This window comes from Akanthomyces muscarius, chromosome 1 (assembly GCF_028009165.1).
Source record: "Akanthomyces muscarius strain Ve6 chromosome 1, whole genome shotgun sequence".
NCBI classification, from domain to species: Eukaryota; Fungi; Ascomycota; class Sordariomycetes; order Hypocreales; family Cordycipitaceae; genus Akanthomyces; species Akanthomyces muscarius.
Window position 1 is genome coordinate 4,270,487 of NC_079241.1, and position 23,160 is coordinate 4,293,646.

At 53.7% G+C, this 23,160-nt stretch overlaps 9 protein-coding genes across 11 annotated transcripts; 5 read left to right on the forward strand and 4 right to left on the reverse strand.

Annotated features, from left to right (window-relative positions):
• Positions 1-2,625: 2,625 nt before the first annotated feature.
• Positions 2,626-4,305, reverse strand: LMH87_006443 (uncharacterized protein; the record flags this gene model as incomplete). 2 transcript variants are annotated; one of them, XM_056204330.1, is made up of 1 exon in its annotated part: positions 2,626-4,305. In XM_056204330.1, one exon carries the CDS (start codon positions 4,303-4,305, stop codon positions 2,626-2,628), a length of 1,680 nt encoding a protein of 559 aa, XP_056059697.1. The 2 variants fall into 2 exon arrangements, with proteins under 2 accessions (XP_056059697.1, XP_056059696.1); XM_056204329.1 differs by having other exon boundaries at positions 2,626-3,402.
• A 574-nt stretch (positions 4,306-4,879) lies between these two features.
• On the reverse strand, positions 4,880-5,425 carry LMH87_006444 (uncharacterized protein; the record flags this gene model as incomplete). The annotated part of the gene is made up of 1 exon (XM_056204331.1): positions 4,880-5,425. The coding sequence occupies one exon, from the start codon at positions 5,423-5,425 to the stop codon at positions 4,880-4,882; it is 546 nt and encodes a 181-aa protein (XP_056059698.1).
• Positions 5,426-6,728: 1,303 nt separating this feature from the next.
• On the forward strand, positions 6,729-8,663 carry LMH87_006445 (uncharacterized protein; the record flags this gene model as incomplete). Its single annotated transcript, XM_056204332.1, has 2 exons — positions 6,729-8,071; positions 8,126-8,663. The coding sequence occupies 2 exons, from the start codon at positions 6,729-6,731 to the stop codon at positions 8,661-8,663; spliced, it is 1,881 nt and encodes a 626-aa protein (XP_056059699.1).
• A 395-nt stretch (positions 8,664-9,058) lies between these two features.
• LMH87_006446 (uncharacterized protein) lies at positions 9,059-9,595 on the reverse strand (the record flags this gene model as incomplete). Its single annotated transcript, XM_056204333.1, has 4 exons — positions 9,059-9,116; positions 9,185-9,190; positions 9,246-9,461; positions 9,564-9,595. 4 exons carry the CDS (start codon positions 9,593-9,595, stop codon positions 9,059-9,061), a joined length of 312 nt encoding a protein of 103 aa, XP_056059700.1.
• A 429-nt stretch (positions 9,596-10,024) lies between these two features.
• On the forward strand, positions 10,025-12,469 carry LMH87_006447 (uncharacterized protein; the record flags this gene model as incomplete). The annotated part of the gene is made up of 1 exon (XM_056204334.1): positions 10,025-12,469. The coding sequence occupies one exon, from the start codon at positions 10,025-10,027 to the stop codon at positions 12,467-12,469; it is 2,445 nt and encodes an 814-aa protein (XP_056059701.1).
• A 435-nt stretch (positions 12,470-12,904) lies between these two features.
• On the forward strand, positions 12,905-14,250 carry LMH87_006448 (uncharacterized protein; the record flags this gene model as incomplete). The annotated part of the gene is made up of 2 exons (XM_056204335.1): positions 12,905-13,541; positions 13,607-14,250. 2 exons carry the CDS (start codon positions 12,905-12,907, stop codon positions 14,248-14,250), a joined length of 1,281 nt encoding a protein of 426 aa, XP_056059702.1.
• Positions 14,251-15,601: 1,351 nt separating this feature from the next.
• Positions 15,602-16,369, forward strand: LMH87_006449 (uncharacterized protein; the record flags this gene model as incomplete). The annotated part of the gene is made up of 2 exons (XM_056204336.1): positions 15,602-15,737; positions 15,837-16,369. 2 exons carry the CDS (start codon positions 15,602-15,604, stop codon positions 16,367-16,369), a joined length of 669 nt encoding a protein of 222 aa, XP_056059703.1.
• Positions 16,370-16,886: 517 nt separating this feature from the next.
• LMH87_006450 (uncharacterized protein) lies at positions 16,887-18,782 on the reverse strand (the record flags this gene model as incomplete). Its single annotated transcript, XM_056204337.1, has 1 exon — positions 16,887-18,782. One exon carries the CDS (start codon positions 18,780-18,782, stop codon positions 16,887-16,889), a length of 1,896 nt encoding a protein of 631 aa, XP_056059704.1.
• A 2,498-nt stretch (positions 18,783-21,280) lies between these two features.
• On the forward strand, positions 21,281-22,459 carry LMH87_006451 (uncharacterized protein; the record flags this gene model as incomplete). Of its 2 annotated transcripts, none has more annotated exons than XM_056204338.1 (1): positions 21,281-22,459. In XM_056204338.1, one exon carries the CDS (start codon positions 21,281-21,283, stop codon positions 22,457-22,459), a length of 1,179 nt encoding a protein of 392 aa, XP_056059705.1. The 2 variants fall into 2 exon arrangements, with proteins under 2 accessions (XP_056059705.1, XP_056059706.1); XM_056204339.1 differs by having other exon boundaries at positions 21,686-22,459.
• Positions 22,460-23,160: the final 701 nt, after the last annotated feature.

Consider the following 23,160-nt stretch of genomic DNA (forward strand, 5'->3'; position numbering starts at 1 on the left):
AATCGACATACCACTTACCACGCAACTCCACCACTTCATGGACTAATTTGTTTAGCGGCTTTCTGTTTTTGATTTTCCAACAGTCATTGTCGATATCCACTGGTTGGGCACATGCCCTCGTGGCCCCTGTCTCGCACTCCCCAAAAGAGGGAATCGTAATCACGGCATGGGTGGAAGGATTCGTTTTGGGCGCTGTGAATGACGGGCGGCCCTCATCCACTACTGACGTTGCTGCTTTCGCCGAGCCGCATTGACAGCCGTGGCGGCCTATTGGGTGGCATGTGGAGGATCCAAGAAGACGCCTCTCTAATAAAGAGGCACAGGCTCACTAGCTGCATTGTTGTATCAAAGAAGACAAGAATAGCACATTGGTCCGTTTCGTCTTCTCCATATCGATGGTGAGGATAATAAACCGACCCAAGTGCCATATCGACGGCGGCCAAACTCGCAGGGCTACCTGGAGCTAAGCTACCAGGGGGGTGTGTCGCCGTCGCCATCTAACAGGCTGATCGCTTCATGTGCTAAACTAGATTCGGATCTGAATAGAGAACAATACCAACGTTGCGTACGGGGGAAAGTCTGGTGATCCTGCAATGGAGCTGGCTGATTAGCGTTGCCCTACGAGTAGTGCTAAAAATATTTCGATCCAGAGCTGTAAACATCGCCCTCAAACAAGACGTAAAAATAAATGAAGAAGAAAAAAAAAAGCCCTTCGTTTGCCTACCCATCGCCCCCAAAAAGATACCCTGGCAGGAGAAAAGTGCCACTGTTTCAGAATGAAAAAGCCCGGACAGCTGCCCAGCAAGGTGTTTGTGACCATTGCCGTAAATCGTTAGCAGCCCTTTTTTTCTGCATTGGACCGTGGCGTTCCCAAGGTTTCTCCAACGATGATGATGGGGGAGGGTAAAGAAGAGAAGGGGGGGCAAGAAGACACGGCTTGGCTCGACCACTTACTGATGCACCTGCATATGGGCCTACTCCAATTCCAGCAAAGCAGCCCGCACAGTCCAGGCTGTGGGCTTGAGCCTATTGGTACTAGCCGCTGAAAATCGGGATGAAAGATGAATACAATGCTGCTGGGACGCCCGTTCCCAGTCGGATTCACAGAAAAGAAAGGGGACTACCGGGGCTCGATGATCGGAACAGCCGCGAGCCAGGGGGAGGATAAGCCCGGAGTGCTCTGTCGCCTTTCCCAATGTAGTGAGCGGCAGGCGTAAAAGGGCGCTGTTGTTGTCTTCTGACCCTCTCCCCGAGACACACTCCCCCCCCCCCCTCCTCCCTAGATTGTAATTAGCGTCAACGGGTTGCAGAAAAGGCTTTGGCTGCGGGCTGAGTAAAACGACGCCCGCTGTAGAAGCCCTGATTTTCGTGAATCAGCAGTGGCGATGGAGCGTAGCATGGGCGATCTCCCCATGTATGGCGCCATCGTGTCTCGTCCGAGGATGGCACGGTGGTTGAGGGGAGTGCCCTGCGATGGAGTCTGCTGCGCGGAGCACATCCGTCCTGCGGAATATCGCCCACGGCGAGCGCGAATTTGTGCTAGTACGCCCATGGGCTATCGAACAGCCTGTACTCTAGTCACTTCGTAGGCCCATCTTGCCTGCCATAGAGGGTCTTCCGTTGAGAACGTCTACAGTCGTAAGTTGAGGTGCACAAAGCCTCACAGGAGACGACTGGCTAGAAACAACTGTATAATGATATTTGATTCACCGATAAAAACCTATCATGACATCGCTCATGATACCCCAGTCAGCTGCTCTCGTCTTTCATGTACCCCAAATCTCATTGCTGTAGGACAGGCGCCAGGGACAACAGCGACTCAGTAGAAAAACAAAGAGCATCACCTGAAGTTCTACAACTACCTTGCTCAGAGATGGAAGTTGCCTTGGACGGACAGCTATCGTTGCAGTGCAACAAATTGTTATTGGTGTGTCTTGGAGAAGTCTGGACCAGCCGTTGGAGTGCACCGCACCCCCTCCACGTTTTGGTGCACGCATCGTCTCAAACAGGTTGAAGCGCGGCTCTACAACTTTCCCCAAAAAGGAGAATTACTCATGATTCATGGTCCTTCGTGCTCCTGCTGACTTGTCGAAAAAGACGCGCGAGGGAAGCATCGCACCTGCGCAACACCGGTGAGGCATCATGCATTCGGCCTTTCTCTGCATGTGCGCGTACTTCCTCTTCGCGCTGGGACGAGGTTGTCGTGAAACCCAGCTGCAAGTTTCACTAGACGAAAGGAGCCACTGCAGCTCGTAGTCGGCCCGTGCAAGTGAAAATATGGCTGTGGTATGTGAGAGAGAGAGGGCGGGGGCTCGAGGGGGGTGTATTGTATGATCAAGACGTTCCACGCAATGGACGGTGTACTGAAATGTGTATTACATCGGCAGGAAACCAGCAGTGTGAGAGATTATTGAGAATGCAGTGTAATTATAGGCTAGCTGAATCATGCCACGGGGCTCGTCAGGGAATGGGCCGACTGTCATCGCGGACTCCAGCCAAAGAGCCGAATCGGGGCCAGTGTAATGTTGCCTACACGTTGACGGACAGAATGGAAGCTATGTATCATGCGATAGATCGATCTCGTGAAAAGGCAAGTGTCCATCAGTAGATACGCGACAACGGCTCTCAGAATCTCCTCTTCTTCTTTGCCGGTCCAGCTGCTGCCTTCTTCTCCAGCTCCCTCTTCAGTTCCTCTCGTTTCCTATCCGCACGCTCCTGCGAGGTTTCCTTTTTCCTCTCCTCTGCGGCCTCTGCCGATGCGTTGCGCGAGGTTGTACGGCCGCGTTGCGCATCGTCCTTTGCTGCGTCTCCTGACGATGCTGTACCGCCTCCAATCCGCTTACCGATGACGCCCAGCCTCTTGCTGGGGGCGGCCGAGCCCGCCTCCGCCTTCGCTGCCGCATGCACATGCGTAGAAGGAGGAGCGCCGTCCACTGCAGGCTCTGAATCATGCACTGGTGGTAATTTCGGTTTCCCACCGATACGGCCCAGACCGCTCTTCTTTGCAGGTGACTTGGCTGACGAGAGAGACGGAGCCGCCGCCGCCGGAGATGACGCGGCGGCGTCGTCGTCAGGAAGAGATGCAGTCTCGTCCACGTCACTAGCAGTTTCTGATGCGGTCTCATCGTCGTCTGCCACCGCTGCTTTGCAGCCAGGAGGCGCTGGACTGACTGCCTTGGGGGACGATGGAGGTGGTACATGTTTCTTGCCCCCAATCCCTCCGATACGCCCAGCTCGCTTCGACTCTTGAGAAGACCCGAGCTCTTTCTTGGTGGCCTTTGAAGGCGAATGTTGTTTTGACGATGTAGAAGCAACTGTTGATTCATTGTCCTTCTTTGGTTTGAGGCGTGGAGGAGTAGACTGAATCTGAAATTCGTCATCATTGTCATCATCCTCACCCATTGTCACGTCGTTGGTGTCTAGGGGCGAGGACGGTGCTGCGGTGTCTGGAGCAGCCGCCTGGCTCTCGATTGCAGGAGCACTGCGATGCGGGAGACTTGACGTGCTTCTGAAGCTACGCCACCAACTGTCTAGGCCGGTTGATGCGAGGGCCATCGATGTATCAGATGGAGTAGTTGTGCCGCCAAAGACTCTCTGCACTAGGTCTATCACGTCTCCAGGCCGATCAGCGTCGTTCTGAAGCTCATCATTCATCTTTTGTTCGTTGAATGGAGCTAGGCCTCTTATTTTATCATGTGCAGCCTCTCTAGTCACCTTTTTGCGACCTGAAAGCGCGGTGAAAACGTGCTCCAAACCTGTGCCAGTAGCTTCAAGCTTGTCGGAGAGCTTGGCAATCACCCCATCTTTGTGTTTCAACGCCTGTAGCAACATGTCGACTTGGCGGCTCTTTGAGTATAGAGTCTCAACAAGCGGAATGGCGAATTCGTTCGCGACCGCAATGGATGACGACTTCTTCAGATGAAATGGCCATTTCAGAGGCTCAAAGCCAGGAAGCTGGCAGATGGTCACTAGTTTCAAGCCGTCCTCTCCCGAGTCTGCTACTGAACCGGGAGAAAGAGTGACCATAGCTTCATCATAGCCAGGAGCCGCCTCATCCAGGGCGCTCTGGAGTGTCTGGAGGAACTTGCCCATATTCTCTGGCGTGTCACTCGGGTCGATGCTCGTGTTTTCTCCCCATGCTCTTATGCATATGGCTTTCCTCTCCATCGACTCGAACCATACATGAGCCATGTCTGTAACCTGGATAGAATAGTCGGACAACCTGGTCTCAAAGGCAACCAGTAAAGGCGGCAATTCGCCTTCTCCTGAGAGCCGCAGGGGCCGCCAGGCTTTCGGACCGGCCATGGCGAGCTGCTGCCGAGTGCAATGATTGTAAGCTCCCAAGGTTAGAAGCCGTAAGCCATGTAGGAAATAGCTCCCGCCTTGAAAGAGTAAATGAATAAGCCGGAGCCGAGCGCCAGTCACGGTGCTGTAGTCGTTGGGAGGCAATTAGCGGCGATGGGTCAATTTCAGCGAGGCTGGTCGCTGCAAACGCCACGTGAAGCGTCGCAGGTTGAGGTGAGGTCCAAGAAAAGCTGAGGCGCCCGGGAAAGCCTCGAAAAAAATATCGCTTCGATGTAGCAGTTTCGCGCGTGTTGGTTCCCTCGTGTCAAGAAAGAATATTCATGCAAAAAAATATGACGTTGATGAAAAGCAGGCATCAGCGCGACTCGAGAGCCACACTGTGACGGGGCAGGGATTCTACATTGCTGGGCGCTAATGATAGGTGGGCAGACGCTGCAGACAATTGCAAGAGTGAAGCCAGATTAGAATCACCAAAACACTCGTTGCGAAGCAGCTAACAAGAAAATGTAGCAAAAATAAATCGGCAAGAGTCTTAAAGATTCCACATTCTGACTACTCTAGAGTTTGTCGGTTGCTAGTCTAGCAACGCGTAGAAAAAGACGGCGATCTCGCCTCTGCTCTCCGGGATCGCGCTGTAGAGATGCTCGTCGTAGCCTGCAAAGACCATGCCAGCCTTTTTGTAAAAGCGACAAGCCGCAATATTGTTTGATTGACCCTCGATGCGAAGTGCACTGAGACCGATTTCACGCGTCCAATCTTTGACAGCCCCCAGCAGGCGCAGTGCATTGCCACAGCCTCGCATGCTCACATCCAACCCAATAAAGTCTAGCGATACCATCCTGTTCCAATTTTTTGACGCAACAGCGTATCCATATACACGACCGTCCTCGGCCTTGAGAACAAAAATAACTTTGTTCAGGCCATCCGCGCCGTGCAACTCCTCCTCGTTGAAGCCGAAATCTTTGACCCTCTCGGGTAGCGGGGATGTCTGAAAGGGCAAGTCACTCTCCAGCTGACTGATGGGCTTCGCAACTTCGGCCTTAATCCTGAAGCTGAAGTCTAGCCCGGCAATATCGCTTTGTGTGAGTCCTTTGACTCTTTCGAGTTTCAACTCGTCCATGCTGGCTGTAGTAAATGTATCGAATAACGGTAAGCAGAGCAGCTGTCAACACAGCGTAGTTTTGGTAATAATGCGTGGTGGTGGGCTGGGCCTTTGCGCAAAATTTATGCTCGCAAGTCTGCGCCTGGATTTATGTAGAGGGTGTCGTATGATGGAGAGAATCTTCTCTACTTGATGCTTCCACTTCAGATTAACAGATATCGCACTTGTTTCTATACTTGGCAAACTCTGGATTGAAAGTTAAAGGGCATGTTCTTGGCGGAAGGGCCTGCTATTGTTTCCAGCACGTTCTAACCACGTTGGTGTCGAGTTCGGCAAGCCCAAAAAGGAAAGCTGCCATCGGCTTAGAAGCCAGACAGCTCAGCGGTCCGCCATCAGCCATTCGTAAGTGCGGCTGAATGTTGTGCGACTGCGAGTATTTGTTCATTCTGCCATGATCAGTTGCAATACTGCCTCCTGGTCTCTAGAAATAGGAATTGCCAGCACTGGCCCAAGGTGCCTAGGCTGCACTTACTGGATTTCTGACCGAATAGCTCTGGGGGTTAAATCGGGAGCCCAACGCAATAATAACGATGAATAACCGAACTGACTTCCATCTTAAAAGTCTTGATGTGTGTTGTGCGATTTTCTGATTAAAAAGCTGGTTTGCGGGCGCGGTAATCCATCTAGAAAACGGGACCAGGTCGTTCTGGGCTCATAATGCAAAATTAGTCGAGGTCGGGTAACAACGGCCCCCTTGGCCTAATGGCTAAGGCGCAAGAGTGCGTACCCGCTTAGATCTTGTCGTTGTATTTCATCAAGCTAACAAAGCGTAGCTTCTACTCTCTCGGAATCTTGAGATTGCCGGTTCGAGTCCGGCAGGGGGTGTTAACCTTCGTTCTTTTTTTTTTGGCCTTTTTGATTACTTGACAGAGGTCGCGCCTTCTTGGTTGTACTTATTCTATGGGTTTTCCATTTCCCAATTTTTTTTTATTCTTCAGCGTATCATGCTCTCGTACCAAAGCTTCGTGACTGGCTGATTTGTGCCTGCGCGGCAAGTCGATTTAGCTCTTTACGGCGTAGTAGATCGCGCCCGATCGCAGTCCTGCCATGACGCACAGTAAATCGGGGGCCCTCAGTAAACCACTGGCCCGTCATTCAAAGGGGTAAAAAGTGTTGCTTGTCCAATGCCACTGCTAGCTAGAGCTTCGCGTTTGACATCATAGACAGACGGACCTTTGTCGGCTTTTTCCTCTTTTTCGTCATCGAGTCGCCTTTGCACCTGCCATCGCGTATTCTTGACGTTTCATTGTCCCTCACTTACATGCCTGTCTGCTTCTGGGCATCACTGACGCGACGCACCATTTTCACGCCGCGAGCTGTCTCGGTCTTCTCAACGTCTTTGCAGTCGCAAGCACCAATTACAAGGAAATTTAGCACAATGGCACCCCGCTCGACCAAGCGCAAGGCCAGCGCTGCGCCTGCAGCGAAAGCAAACGGTAGCAAGAAAGCCAAAACGACGGATTACGACGACGAGCTTCGAGAGCCGCACCATGCGGCTGATATTGCAGAGAAACACGGGATCGTCCTTCGCGATTATTACCCACCAGAGATGAGCAACACAAGAGCACGCGCCTATGCTGAAGAGGCACTTCACCGGCCTATGGAGAATCTGGTGATAGCCCAGCGCGAGACGTCAGAGGCTATGAAGAAAGCTGCCAAAGGCGAAGCTGTTGCGCACTGGTTCAAGACTGATTTGCGGTGCGCCGACAATACCTCACTCGCCCTAGCCGCTCAAAAGGCAAAGGAGCTGAATGTTCCGCTTCTCTGCTTTTACTTGGTCAGCCCGCAAGACTTCAAGGCTCATCTCAGATCACCAGTACGCGTGGATTTTATTCTCCGCACTCTGAAAATATTGAAGGATGACTTGGCGAAACTGGATATTCCGCTGTACATCGAAACTGTGGAAGAGCGCGCCAAGATCCCTGCACGTGTGCTTGAGTTGCTTGATTCATGGGGCTGCAATCATTTGTGCGCGAACCTAGAGTATGAGGTTGATGAGCTCCGTCGCGAGACCAAGCTATTGAGGCTACTGGCTGGAAAGAACAAGTCGTTCGAGGCCGTGCACGATACCTGTGTGGTTCCACCGGGTCAGCTTCGAAGCGGTACGGGCAACCAGTACGCGGTGTATACACCCTGGTATCGCTCATGGATGGCTCACATCCACTCAAATCTCGACTTGTTAGAATTACACGACGTTCCACCCAAGAATCCAGCCTCAGTACGAAAAGCGTTCATGAAGATCTTTGACTGCGAAATACCGGCTGCTCCGAAAGGAAAGGAACTGTCCGCGGAAGAGAAGAAGCGTTTCCATTCACTTTGGCCCTGCGGCGAGCATGAAGCCAAGGCCCGCTTAGACAAGTTCTGTGAGGAGCGCGTTGGTGAGTATAGCGAGCAGAGGAATATCCCGAGCCACAATGGCACGTCGAGCCTCTCTATCCACTTGGCCAGCGGCACAATCAGTGCGCGAACTTGCGTGCGTACCGCAAGAGACAGGAATAAGACAAAGAAGTTGGACGGCGGCCTTGATGGGATCAAAGTTTGGATCAGTGAAGTCGCATGGAGAGACTTCTATCGCCATGTCTTGGTTAGATGGCCACATGTTTGGTAAGCACATAAATGGGAATGTCTCGTTTAATTATCTAACAGGGTACTGTATAGCATGAACAAGCCGTATAAGCCGGACTACGCAGATATCGAATGGTCATATGACACCGATCACTTCAAGGCCTGGTGTGAGGGCAAAACTGGGTTCCCCATTGTGGATGCTGCCATGCGACAGCTGAACCACACAGGTTACATGCACAACCGATGCCGCATGATTGTGGCGTCGTTCCTTTCTAAGGATCTTCTTATTGATTGGCGAATGGGTGAAAAGTACTTCATGGAGCACCTCGCAGATGGCGATTTTTCAAGCAACAACGGCGGCTGGGGCTTCAGCGCCAGTGTTGGAGTCGACCCGCAGCCGTACTTTCGCATCTTCAATCCACTTCGACAGAGCGAACGATTCGATCCTCAGGGTGAGTACATCCGCGAATGGGTGCCAGAGTTGAAAGACTTCGACAACAAAGAGATTCATGACCCGTATAATCGCGGCGCAGGAGATAAGGCAAAGAAGAATGGATATCCAAAGGCGATTGTCGAACACAGTGAATGTCGGACTCGGGCTCTGGCGGCGTACAAGGCGGCTGTGGCATAGGATCGTGGGTTTCCGAGATACTTCGGCAAGTGTATTAGTAGTGTAGGAAAAATCTTAGAAGTTAGCTAGTTTTGTAATGGAATGAGCAGCCGTCTGCTCGCATGTCCGACCCGTATCTGTACCATGACAAGCAGTCTCAACTGTCACGGCTTTTTGAAGGCCAATAATAATCTGCGGCTTGGAGACTATCAGAGTAGCCTCAGAATTCTCAGCAATGGACAGACAGCGTCACAAGGAGCCCCGTGAGCCAGCCGGTGCGAGAAGACTTTTCCAGCCGGGAGCATAGCACCAATCACGCATCCACAAATCACTTCCAAGGCTCGCATGTTTTTGGACAAATTCGTAATTTTTTTGTGTCTTCGAAATCGAGCCGAGACGCCTCGAATTGGATTTTGCTAAATGCAGGCCAACTCTAAGTTCCACAAATGCATCCTTCCCGAAACCAATCCCAAACTATCGGGGTCGTTAGCATTGCTGTGCTGAATGCTGGTTCCGAGTTCCGTCACCCGGGTATTATGCACCTTTCACTCTATTTTTTTCGTTTCTTTTCGTCATATGTAAAACATTTATCGCTGAGCAGACCAGACGGCCTTGACGAGGCCATCACGCTGAGCCAGACGGTTCATGGCGTCGTCGGACTCGCCCATGGCGCGGACGAAGCCGCAGAGGGCGTAGACGTGGTTCTCGCCGGGGACGGCACGGCCGTTCTCGTCAACCTTGGCAATGGAGATCTGGACAGAGCCGTGATCCTTGGCCTTGATGATGCGGTTGGTAGCGCTGCACTTGCGGGGGACGTAGCTGTATATCGGAGTCGCAACATTAGTACATCATCTTTCTTCTTCGCCTATCGGTTCTGGATATCGAATTGGTATTGTGTCGGGGGTTTCGGTGCTGCCTTACAGATCGACGATCTCGCCACGGTCGTTCTCCATCTTGACGGTGTTGTGAGGGTGTTTGGGGATGTAGAGGTAGTCGTGATGCGCTGGTGGGATAGCCTCGTAAAGTCGTGACCTCGAAATTTGCCGTGGCGCCGAATAATTTCGTGGGGCGGGGAGGGCTTTCTGTGCGTCACATGACCTATCATGTGATAGCGTGGACGTCTCGCGACGGTGCTGAGCCAATCAAAGCGCGCAATCGCGCGCCAACGCCAATCGGGCCCCTCAAGACATCTGGCAGCTGCGTATCCACTTTGATTGACTTGAACGCTTCAGATAACCTGCGACAAGCAACTCGCGACGCAATCGCCTCCGCATAAAGTGCTTGTTCGGAGGCGGTGCTAGCAGGAAAGTACACAAACCATTCTGCTGCGCCTTAATGGTTCGAGATGCGCTCTGCGCACTCGACCACATGTCTCTGGCGCAATGGCTTCTCCTGAAATGTTTCTGTCGTCACCGTCACGTCCAAAGCGCCGCATCGCAACTTCCCCACTCGTGATATCCTCCTCGCCAGATCTCCCCTCACTTCAAAATTTGGGATCGCGACCGCCGAGACCTCCAATTTTCAAGTCGTCGACTCGCACAACCCCAACTCACCAGCGGCACCGGAACGGCTTCACTTCGGCGCCAAACCCCGAGCCGGAGACCGTGAACCTGTCGCCAACATCTGGAGCTGCTGTTCACGAGTCGCAATATAGAATCCCCAACAAAGAACGACCACATCAATTCCCTGGGATTAATGACATGGGAAAGAAAAGTGCTGATCAGGACACGGCTCGCGTACCCTTTCTGCTTTCGTCGTCTCCTACAAGCATACCTCACGGGGCTTCGACTGAAAGCAAGTACTTCGAAAAACCAGCACTCGATCCCTCCGAATCCGAAGATACTGCCACAATCGCTAAAGCCCCGACGCGAGACGCAGCTTTGAATATCGAACGAGCACCTGCGAGACGCCTGGAATGGACACCGCCGAAACAGAAGTCGCCAATAATCATTGAGCATGAAAATCTCAATCCATCAGCGACCCAGGCATCTAATGTGGATATCGAGGGGGGCGGTACGCTGTCCAGGGTTCTCGAAGCTTTCAAGTGCGATGGCATCTTGACCTCGACTGCAGCAACCCGATCCGACGAAGACGGTGCCGTCTTTCGGAAACGCAAGCTGATCGATGCGGTGTCAGTGAGATCTGAACAAAGCCCGTCAGTAGCTCCTGAGCCTACGAATGCCAAGAAGAAGAAGGCCCCAAAAAAGAAACCACGAACTATCACGGGGCTGGCTACTGCTGCGTATAAGCTCGCTAGCCAAACTGACCCGAGCGTTGGGGAGGAAATCCAAAAGCAGGCATCAAATGCAGATACTCAAGCTGCAGCAACCAACTCTGAGGAGAAAGCATTAGCAAAGAAAACAAGAAAGCGTACCGCCAAAGCTCCGAAAAAGACGAAGAAAAAGGAACCGCCGCCCAAGCCCATGCTATTGTCACCTAGCGCGGCGCTGCGTCAAGTTGCAAATCAGGACTTTCTTTTTGGAACCTCGAGTCAGCTGGCCCAAGAACACTCCCCTGGATTCCTACGAGATTTGGCAACCGCTATGAAAACTTCAAATGAAATCGATTACGTCTCAATCGCGACGCCAATCAACAGCGATGCTATTGAGCCTCCGGTGGCGAAGCGCTCGCTTTGGGACGCAGCGGCCCGCGATGAAGACGGAGACCTGTTTGACCTGGGAGTCCAAGAACTGGCCCAGAAGTCGCAAGAATTGCCCGTTCCCGAGGCACAGGCCGATCCTTTTGGATACGTCAGAGATGCAAGCCCCACTGCGGACGATTCATTTCTTAGCCTCTCTGATGCATTACAGCCGCAACAGTTGCCCGGCGTGGGAAACCCAAATGCAGAGCAAACAAGCCCCGCGCCTTGCTCTCAGGATACCGGTCATGTGCCCCCCGCACCGGAATCGTCAAACTTGCGACCTCGTCCCAATTTCGATCTCTATACAGATGCACAATTGGCTAGTGCTGTCTCATCCTACGGGTTCAAGAATGTACGTCAAAGAGGAGCACGCATCGCGCTCCTAGACAAATGTTGGCAAGGCAAAAATCAAATTGGTGCTGTTACAGGCGCAAGATCTGCTTCGACGCTCACCGGACCAGTCCTGCGGTCACCCGTCAAATCAGGTCGGGCAAAGTCGCCCGTCACGACACCTGCTCGCCCAGAGTCATCTTTGGCTAGTGCATCGCAGCCACAAGAGCCGCCTCCATCAGCCCAGCAGCCCATGAGTCCACCGAGGCGGCCCCGCGGCAGACCACGAAAAGCGCCAGTACCAACGCCAGCATTGTCAGAGACTGTTTCCCTTTGCGCTGCAGCCATGCTGCATCCAGCTGCCACGAAGTTAGCCCCTAGCACGCCTAAGCGCAGCAAAGCCAAGAACTCTAGAGTTGTCGTCGAAATTCCAGACTCTGAATCAGAACTTGACGAAGTTGACGCTCTACTCTCCGATTCACCATCTTCAGTGCCAGATGAGACGTTTTCTCCCTCGCAAGGCGTGGACCTGTCTTTGTCTATGGAGGAAGACTCCGAACTGTCTATTGCAGTGTCGCCTGGTGGCAAGCCGGCCTCTTTTGAGTTTATTAGCAAGGCAGTCACTTCCGCACCTAGGACCAAAGACGTCAGCAACCCATCCTGGCATGAAAAGATACTCATGTACGACCCGATCATCCTCGAGGACCTTACTGCATGGCTAAACTGTGGGCCGCTCACCCAAGCTGGCTACGATGATGAGGTGAGCTCGGGGGAGGTGAAGAAGTGGTGTGAATCAAGAAGCATATGCTGCCTCTGGAAGGTCAACTTGCGAGGGAAGGAGAGAAAACGATATTGATGTGGCCATTACTACTATGTTTGATATTTATAAGTTTTTTGCATTTTCAGCGTGGCGTCGGTCTTTCGGCTTGGGTTAGGAGCATTTCACTTATTCATGGCCATTGGAAATGAAGCCTGTATTTTTGAGTAACCTCATTACACAAACCGCGATATCAATCATTACAATTCAGCTTAGATACAGAATTCAGCGGTGCAAACGTATTGCAATGTTATTACTGTCAAACACGATGAAAGCAACTTGGTATCTGCGGCTGCTTTGAATATTAAACTGTGTGGGGCCGCTACGGCACATCAGCAATGTCCGGCGCAAGTCCGCCGTACCTCGGCAGCATGGCTCGTTCCCCGCAAACAAGCTTGAGAATACTGGTACTTCAGAGCACGCCCCGGACGGTTATACAGCTAGTATAGCCGTTCCGACGACGTTGGACTTTTCATGAATTCACACATATACATCGTCGCAGGACGAATATCGCCAATCGCCACCCGAGTTGCTGCCACCAGACCTGTTGCCGTAGCTGCTTCCAGCCTCAACTTGTCCACCCCGGCGGTCTCCGTGCACCGCGCTCGCGCCCCCAACTCACAACGTCATCGCCAGCAACGGCGGCAATTCTCGAGTCCTGCCACTTCCGCGAACACCGCAACAGCAACAACAACAACCACCGAATCCACAAAGCACCGCAGAATGGCAAAGGACGGCGAACCTCCCGCGCCTCGGCCCAGCGCGTCCGTCGTGCTGCTGTCGCCCTCCAACGAGATCCTGCTGCTGCACCGCGTCAAGACCTCGTCGTCGTTTGCGTCGGCGCACGTCTTCCCCGGCGGAAACGTGGACCCGTTCCACGACGGCGACGTTCCGGCCGAGGGCAACCCCGACAAGCACCGCGACGGCCCGGCGTACCGTCTGTGCGCCATCCGAGAGACGTTTGAGGAGTCGGGCATCCTGCTGGCCAAGAAGGACGGCAAGCTGGTGCAGATCCCGGAGAAGGAGAGAGAGGAGGCGCGCAAGCAAATCCACGCTCGCAAGGTCAAGTTTGGCGACTGGCTCAAGTCAATCGGCGCCACCGCAGACACAGGTACGCCATACTACAAGGATGCGGCAGACTGCCGAGGACCCGATGCTAACTATCCCGGCGCACAGAGTCCCTCATTCCCTACACGCGCTGGCTGACGCCCGTTACCGTGCCCAAGCGCTTCACCACGCAAATGTACCTCTACCTGCTCCCGCTGACGCGCCGCGACGTGCCCTCCAAGATGGTGATCCCGACGGCGGACGGCGGCATCGAGCACACGGCGGCGCTCTTTGCCGAGCCGCAGGCGTGGCTCAAGCAGGCGAACCAGGGCGAGATCATCCTCTTCCCGCCGCAGTACTTTATCCTCGACACAGTCGGGCGGCACGTGGGCGGCGGCAGGCCGGGCTCCCTCGAGGAGGAGTCGAAGCGCTTCATGCAGGAGCGCCGGCGGCTGCTCAAGTTTGTCAAGCAGGTGCCGACGGCGACGACGGCGCTGGGCCGGGCGCACCCGTCGGCGCAGGTTCCCTGGGCCGACAAGGTCATCAGCCCGGTGCCCATGTACATGCGCGATAAGGACGGCGACCGCCGCGCCGTCCTGTCGCTCGCCCACCCGGGGCCGGAGCTCGAGGGCTCGGACCGCGTGGGCGACTTTGAGAGGGTGGTGCTGACCAAGTTTGGCAAGAACGGGCCGACGGGCGTCGAGGTGAGACTGCGCGAGGAGGTTCTCGACGAGGATGCGCAGCCCAAGGAAGGGCGTCTGGAGAAGCTGTAAATCGAGTCATTTTCTTCTGGCTGTATAATGTAGATACTTGGTAGATATATAACATTGAATGGATAGACAAATGTCGACCACTTCCATGCTGAGAGCTGCTCTATTGCCAGCGACAAGTGAAGAGAGTAGAGATGAGACATGATTGATGTTCGTTTTGCTCGTGACCTGATTGCCGACAAGAATGGCGGCGAAGAATCTAGAGGCGGGGTTTCAGATGTGTTCTTTAGGGTAGCCGACACGAGTAGGTATGTGAAGCTTGATATTGGGCTGGTACTGCTCAGTCTCCGTCTAATGCTGAAGAAATTGTATAGACGATATGAGAAAATCAAGTCAGCATTTCTTTCTTGAAGCAAAAAGGAGCAATCACTTGCGCTGTCGATAATTGCCGACTTGTCATCCTTTGCTTTGACGACGTCGTGGAGACATGTTTGTCACATTCGCTGACGCTGGAACCGACAGCAAAGGTCCGCGAATTTTCAAGCCACTTGATAAACATGTTTAAGCCACGAATTAGCATGTTTTGAGTTTAACGCAATTATTGACAGCCCACCCGACAAAGGCAAGAATTAAAAAGAAGCTTGATTGAAGCTTTTGCGTGCATTTGAGCAAGTTTTCCCACGCTGCAAGCCCCGCCCCACGGCCAGCCGCGTCTAGACTAACACAGACACAGGTGTACCCCTGCTTGTTGACCCTCAGCCCTGTCTTGCGGCATAAAAAGAAGGCCCCATGGTCAAGAGCTGCTGGGAAACACTGGTGAAAAAGGCCAAGACGGAAACAAAATACCAAGACATGGAGAAGCATGCTCATCATGGGTTTTGCATCAATGCTGCGAACGGCCGGGGCAAATGCATGCATGCCATGGGGCTACGTATTGGTGCGGCCCCACACCTCCGGAAAGGCGACTTACATGCATGTTTCAAGGATCCAGCTGGTTTACTCGAGGAGCACAAAAAAAGAAATGCGATGAAAACCCCATATTTCCTCTCAGCTCGGTAGCCTGTAGAAAGTCCAGCTGGATATTAATCAAGTATAAATGCTCTCAAAGCTGGGGCCGGGCTGGCCGCTAGTGAAAGCCCGACTGTGGGCGGCGGCCTCGCACATACCCCCCGGCCTCTTTTTGTACATGCGGTAACGGCGATGGTGCATGTTGATGCGAAAAAATAATAATGCGACGTTGCCCAACTAGATCCAGTTGGAGAACGTGCGCCGTGCGCTAGTTTAAACGGTCTATATAGCTCTCGCCGTCGCCGCCCGTTGTCATGACCAGCCTTAACCCTCTCTTGTCTTCTCACCTCCCACTGTCGATAGCTCTCTTCTCAATTGACAACAGCCCGCCAAGACCATCATCACCATGCTCACCAAGATCGCCCTACTCCTGGCTGCTTCCCGCGCCGTCACTGCCCATTTCGGCCTGACGCAGCCCCAATGGCGCGCCGACACACTCGCCGCCGAGAATGAGGCCAAGTACAGCCAGTGGAACTACCCATGTGAGCCACAGCCCAGACCGCCTGCCTGCCTGCCTGCCCTGCAACTATTTTCACGTTCCTGCCTCCACAGCACCATGTACTGACGCTTTGGACGAACAGGCGCCGGCGTCCCGTACGGCGCGGGCAACACCACCGAGTGGCCCCTCGACGGCGGATCCCTCGAGCTGGACCTGCACCACCCGTGGACCTACGTCTTTGTCAACCTCGGCCTCGGCGGCAACACGACAAACTTCAACCTGACGCTGACGCCCGACCTCTGGAACACGACCGGCCGCGGCACCTTCTGCGTCGACAAGCTCGCCGTCCCGGCGGGCATCGCCGACGGCACCCGCGCCACCCTCCAGGTCGTCACCTCGGGCGCTAGCGGCTCCGCCCTCTACAATTGCGCCGACATTCGCTTCTCCAAGGACGCCCAGCGCAACTCGACCTGCTCCAGCAAGGGCGTCACCCTCAACGAGGTCAAGCCGCAGGGCAGCTCCGGCGGCAACGCCTCGTGCACGAGCTCCGGCACACCTGCCCAGAGCAGCGCCGCTGGCAAGTCGGGCGCCGTTGTGGGCGCGGCCGTCAACGGTGGCATGCTCGCGACCGTCGCTGGCGCGGCTGCTCTCTTTGCCTTAGGCTCAAGCCTGTAAATATGTGTTCATTCAGGGAAAGCATGATTGATGTACAAGAGTAGCGCATAATATATATGAATTGTAAATGAGAAGAAATGTGTATTTGAAATGTGAATTGTAATTCCATGAGTGGGACTGTTATGAAATCATGTATATGTATGCATAGCCGACCCCATCCAAACACACCCGAAAACCAATCGCGCCTTGTAGAATATATGTACAGAGACCTCTACAAATAACAGTACAATGAGGGGTATCGACAAGATATTATTAACAGAAAAAAAAAATGGAACCATATATACTAAACACAGGTTAGTGGAAGCACTCTCCAACGTCTTCTTCAATCGCGCAAGAGACATACCTCATAGCCCATGCAAACGTGCGACGTAGCTCATGCAAAATGCTGTGTGCCCAACAATGTGAAGAAAAAAGAAGAATTTGCCACCATATGAAACCAAACAGGGTCATGCAAACATGCAAAAGGATCACCCAACAAATGCCGAAAACATGTTGTGAAATGCAGAAAAAGAAATCATCAAGTCGTGGCAGTAATGGGCTCGGAAGTGAGCTGTTCCAGGATAGAAGTCATGGTGATGCGCTGGGCGGGGTTCGGCGTCAGCATCTCCTTGACGATGCGCTCCAAGCGGTCGTCCTTGTCCAGTCTTTGCGCGGCGTCGTGCACCTCCGTCAGCCATGTGCGCATCTGCAGGATGGCGGGCTGACCATTGCCAAACTTCTGAGGCGCGTCCGGCCGGTTGACTCCGGCAATCAGCCAGTAGAGCTGCTTGTTCCCGCTCTGCGGCCGGGCGCGGCTCTCGGGCAGGGGGAGCTTGCGCAGCAGGTACAGCATGGTGACGCCCATGGCCCAAACGTCGGCCGGCGGCCCGCGAGACTTGCGCCCGATAAACTCTGGAGGGATGTAGTATGGTGTGCCGCCACCGCCGGGCGGGCTCGAGGTAACGGTTGACATGCCAAAGTCGCACAAGACGGCGCCGCGCTCCATCGAGTACAGAATATTGGCGGGCTTAATGTCGTTGTGACATAGCTGGCGGCCGTGAATGTAGCTCAGGGCACCCGAAATATCTCGCAGAATGCGGGTGGCATCATCGCGGGATCCGGTAAAGTGATCGTCTTGCTTGCTTCTCCAGCGGTTTTGAACAGTCAGATCCTTGGCGTCGACGTGCTCCATATATAGTGAGAGAAAGCGGGCGTCACCACCGTAGTAGCGTACGATGGAACGATGCGCCAGGTTTTCTTGTGTTTGGTATTCGTGTTGCCACATGTCGGCCTGGCGGATGACGTTGCGTTCGTGTGCATTGGGCTGATGCGAACCGCTCACGACAGTTTTGAGCACCTTGACGGTGACAATATTGTCAGGCTGCTTGGAATGACGGCCGACAAAGACAGCGGACTGGGCGGTGGAAGCAATAGGCTCCTGCTTGATGAGCTGGTACTCATCAAGCTCACACATGCCTGTCATGTAGACTGTATCACCTTGTTCGGCCTGAAGAAGAGCATTGGTGTTGCCCGACGACAGCTCCTTGCCTATCTTCTTGGCACCATTGGGTAGCGAAAAGACGAGGGGGTCTGCAGAGGGGTTGAGGAACATGACAACACCGTCCGATGAACCGCCCTGGAGTTGAGACAACCGACGCTTGACGCGCTTGTCACCTTCATCATCTTCATCATCAGGCGTTAGCGCTCTCTTGCCACTAGTGGAGACTAGTGCAGAGCTGCCCCAAGAAGAGGTGCTTTGGCTGTGACTCAGAGACGGCTGCTCGTAGAGGACGACAGGGCGCTTCTCGAGGATTCTGAAATCCAAGACAGCCATTTCGCGAACCTTGATGCGCCAAGTGCCAGGTTCCAACGACTTGGTGACGCGGGGGTTGACGGGGCGATAATCGTTCAATGATGGGCTGGCGGAGGCAGTCTGCGAGATGCGGACGAGGGTAATGGGGACTTCGGAACGGTTGACGAGGATGAGCTTGTCGCTGGCGGGATCAAAGTAGAGCTCGCACCAGAGCGACGGGCGGGTGCGGTCATCGGCATCGGCATCCTTGCGCTCGCCTGGTATCCGGACGGAGAACTTGATGTCGCGGGCGGTCTGAGTCACGGCCAAGACCTTGTGCGAGGGCTGGTCCGAGGAGGCAACCTCGGCGCGGAGGGCGAGCCAGCAGCAATTATCGCTCGAGGGCGCAACGGGAATGGTGCTGGGCAAGTCGGCGAGCGGGCGGACCAGGAGGCGGATATTTTGCCTGTGGTGATGGTCCTCGAGCAAGAGGACGTCGAGCGGGACGTGCTCGTCCTCGGGGGCCGGGCTGGGCGTGCCAACGTCGACGGCCCGGACGCGGGCGTCGAGCTCAGACTGTGAAAACGGCTCGGTCCTCTCCTCCGTCGCCTCTTCCCGAGGCGCGGTTTTGGGTTCGGCCATTGTGATTGTTCTGAATATTTTCTGAAGCGAGAGTGATGCCTGGCGCAGGTCCATGGTGTGGCGCCTCAGGCTGGCAGTGACCTGTGGTAGCCAGCCGGGGCCAGCGGTGCGCAGAGGTACCTAATTAGTCGGGATGACTGGGCTGGGCTGGGGAGAGCTGAGGTGAGGGGAGCGGGCCAGGCTCTGTGTGGCTGTGGCAGCGTGGCGAACAGGTTGGTATGGTGGTGGTTGTCTGGTTTGATGCGTTGGTTGCGTACAATTCGTGAAATAATGTCCAAAAGAAGACAATAGCAAAAGACGATGCGAAATGCAACGGCTGAGGGCACAATAAATGCAGGAACAGCTCAGAGGTCACGGCGAGGACGCCAGCGTCAGATGCGCCTCGAGACACTGTACGGAGGCCTGCTGATGAGCTCTCAGCCTCACGCTGGATCGAGTCACCAGCGACGGGCCTCCAGCGGGCAGCCTGCTGGTGGTTTATAATTTTAGCGGATGGCGACAGCGGGCAGGAGTCACTGAACGGCTGATGCTGCAGCCCGTTTGTACCGGTCCCAGTGGAAGACGAGGGTGGATTACAGAACCCTGATTCGGTGGGCGGCAGGCGTTTTTAGCGACGGGCAGTGAGCGGCACAGCCCGTGTGAGATGCGAGGACAAAACAGTACACCTTGTTTGCTGGACAAGGACAAAGTATTAAAATACCAAACGCCGGATTCGATCTACCATTCGTATCTTCTTGTAACAACTTCACCACGTAACACCTTTCCATGGAAAGCGTTGGAAACCTTTATTAGCGTCCAGTCACAATTGTGCTGAAGACATGTATACCGTGTCCACTTGCAGTCCAATACTGTACGAAGCGTAAGTTACGAGCGCGGTCGCAACCACAAGTCAGCCTTGTCCCCCACGCTCTCACAACCTTGACACTGTACGTTTCTGCACTGTGCCGTTGTAACCCCGCGCCCACATGTCCGCCTACGAGGCAGAGTCTGTGAGGCGATGCATCTCACTCTGTATTCCCACCATTCTCGTCCCGTTACTCTTCCTGTCTTTCACCTTCCTCACTCACCAAATCCTCGTGGAATCGGCGTTGCATCGCAATCGAACCATGACGCGCATGGCTCGGTGACATCGCCATTGCACCTGCAGCTGATAATGGCATTTACGGATGGCGAGCCGACGAATGGTCGACTGACTGTACCCTGAGCGCCATTCACGTGCTGGCAACAGACCGGCGACCTGGTTGACTATATCACCAACAACTCGCACCGCGTGGATACAACCTCGTTCTGTCAACTCTATGTCGTGCGACAGTCCACGACGTGCCACAAGAGGCTCCGAATCCATAGTGTAGAACATTTATTCCAGTTGACCTGATTTTGATCTCTTTTGCGGAGCGTGTACTCGTTGCCTCGAAGAAGCCCGCGACAGACAGTTGGCCTGACGGACAACGCGAAGTGCTGCCTGTTGCTTGCCCTGTCCCGTGACTCGACTTTGAATACTGATTACTACAACGAACCTGCGATTACCGTTGCCGCCTTCAGCGACAGGTCGGACGAGAATCAATTTGCGAGTTTCAGCACATCGTCTCTTTTGATACCGAGCCGGTTTCTACGAGGAGATACGCCGTCCGTGGTCCAAAGGCCAGAGCTCTACGGAGTACTTCCAGTCTCACAGCTGCCTAGTCCAGCCATGGCGATTGGCTGACTTGCGCCCGTCTATCAATAGAATGAAGGCCACCCCGTCGAAGATTGGCTGCGCCGCAATATCATCAGCCACACTTCTACACACCAGCCACAACGGTCTTGCATCTTCCACGAACACGATACGATGGGGCCTCGAATTTCCGGCACGAGAGCGTGCAGGGTTTTTGATGGAAGAAACCGCCACCAAAACGCCTTCTTGCTCTCCGGTTGGCTCTCTCAGCGCTCAGCATCCACCCGCATCATAGCTGAGCCTGGGCTCTGTCACTCCAAGCCTCATCCGGCCTAGTGCCTTGCAAAATATTGCGTCGAGATGGGCGCTAATGCAAGCCGGCCCAAGTGAGCGCCACCGAAAGGAGACTAGCTCAAGGCAAAGTCTCCTCATAGCGGAGTCTTGCGTGCCACTTGTCAGACATGGCACCCAATCAAAACATTCACCGCTTTTTGCCTCAGGCAACAGTGCGCAACGCTCCCTGCGCTCCCTCAACCTCCCGTCCAGAGGGTAGTCAACGCGCCCCCCACAACCTCTGGCTTCGTCGTCGTCAAGGAATCCTGAGTCCGTCAAACCGTGAGAACCGCCTACTGATCGAATTCGAGCACCGCGATTTCCACGTTTTTCGCTTTACTCCGATTCAAAATACCACCGCGATGCACTTCAGTACTACTACCACGCTCTAGATGAGCCCAGTCCACCACATGTTTCCGGGCTTGCACATCTAGACACGTTTTCACTCCTTTTGGCTCTCTCATCACAACACCCCCCGTTCCTTGGGCAACACCAAACTGTCCGACCGATAATGGACGAACCAGGCTGGGCATGGCCCGCCTGGAAGTTTAACATGAAGAGGGATGACCTCTTTACTTCCCTCCACGACAAATATAACACCATCACCTTCTCCCTCCAGGACTCCGAGGCCTTCCACCACGATGTCCTCGAGCTCTCCAACCAAGCCGATACCGCTGATGAGTTCCACCAACTACTGGCTGAGCGCAAGAGCCAGCGGACCAAGGAAATTAATGATTGCTTCGAGTCCCTGGCCGTTGAGATCATTGCCAACCCCATGTTGATGGGTACCGAGCAGTGGCAGCATGCCCTCCAGCTCTTCCGAACCAAATCTTACGACTCCATCGTTCGCTATTTCGCCAGCTACATCCCCGAGGAGCTCATTGATGAACAGCAGTGCTCATCACCAGCCTCAGAGATGTCTTTCTCAGAGAATCCTTCTACTTACACCACTGAACCCAAGATTACCGACGTCGAAGACATGTCACAGTTTCTCGATGAGGATGACTTCTTCCCCAACGGCCCCGTCACAGCCATCGATTCTTCTTGCGTGGATGCACAGGCTCCTCTCTCACCACCACACTCAGAGGCTGCCCCATCAGATGAGTCTGACATTGGCAGCTATCCCTCAAGTGGCCGATCTTCTCGTTCTGCATCGTTCTCTGCCTCTGAATCCGGAAGGCTTTCCGGGCTTCTTCGAGACCTCGCAAAAGATGATGATGATACTGCATCACAGTCTGATAGTGGTGAGACTGTTTTCACGTCGGTTTGCGACTCTGTCGAGACTGTGTCATCCATCGACTCTTCGGAACACTACAATGATGCTCACTCTATGCCCATGACTCCTCAAGACGATGAAGACTGGGACATAAACAACCTACCTATCCAATACTCGGATGATGAACTCGACGATACCCTAACCTATGATACCCTGGATTCCGAAACAGCAACACCTAAACCGTTGCCGGAAAACGCCACCAACTATCTTGAGCATCCCCGCAAGGCTACTGCTATCAGAGCCTTATCCATAAGGCGATCACAATCGCCCAAATCATATATCAGAAACCGAACCTCAACAACGTTATCGCGTGCCAATAGTCGGAGGAGCCCTGAAGAGGTCTTTTCCAAGATACAAAAGTCCCCAGCCGAGGCTGCCAGAAGGCGCCCAAGAGGCAGAATGGGTCTTGACTAGCATGAGGGGATAAGGGTGCTGTATATATGTTACCATACCTGTACATACCTGTATCTTATGACTAATGATTCTCACACGATCACATTTAAACTTCCTTTTCTCCGTTTGACTGTGTTGAAATGTTTGACGTCATACATATTCAAGATCAATGGAAGAAGTTAACCAATGACCATGTCTAGATGCATTTACGATGGAAGGATAACGCTCACATTACTTGGTAAGTCAAAGCTTGTCTCGCATTCTGGCCATTTTCTCGGGTCACAGAGCGCAATGGCCCGACGCAACTGAACATGAACAATGTGGGTGTCATGTGTGCGCCACGCGAGGTCCGCGCCATCACGCGAACCAGCATTTTAGCCCGCACACGACTACTAAATATAGTCTGCAAATGCATGACACTTGATAATGCACATGCTGTCCGGATCCGAGGTCCCAAAAGGGTAAGTTTTGCTTGTGCTTGTTTTATATTGCTCAGAGAGCGAGCTATTCCTTAGGTAACGATCATCTCCATCTGTTGCTCTCGTTTCGAAAAAGCTTCACCATATTTGAACGTGAAGATATTTTGATCGGCCCTCGTTATTAAATCGCGATAGACTGACAGATACTACCTCGGGTTAATATTTCCCATCCATGTCCCCTTTATTTTCCTTTGCCGCGCTTGAAGCTGGATCGTAGCCTGTGTGAGCTTGGGGTTGGCCGAA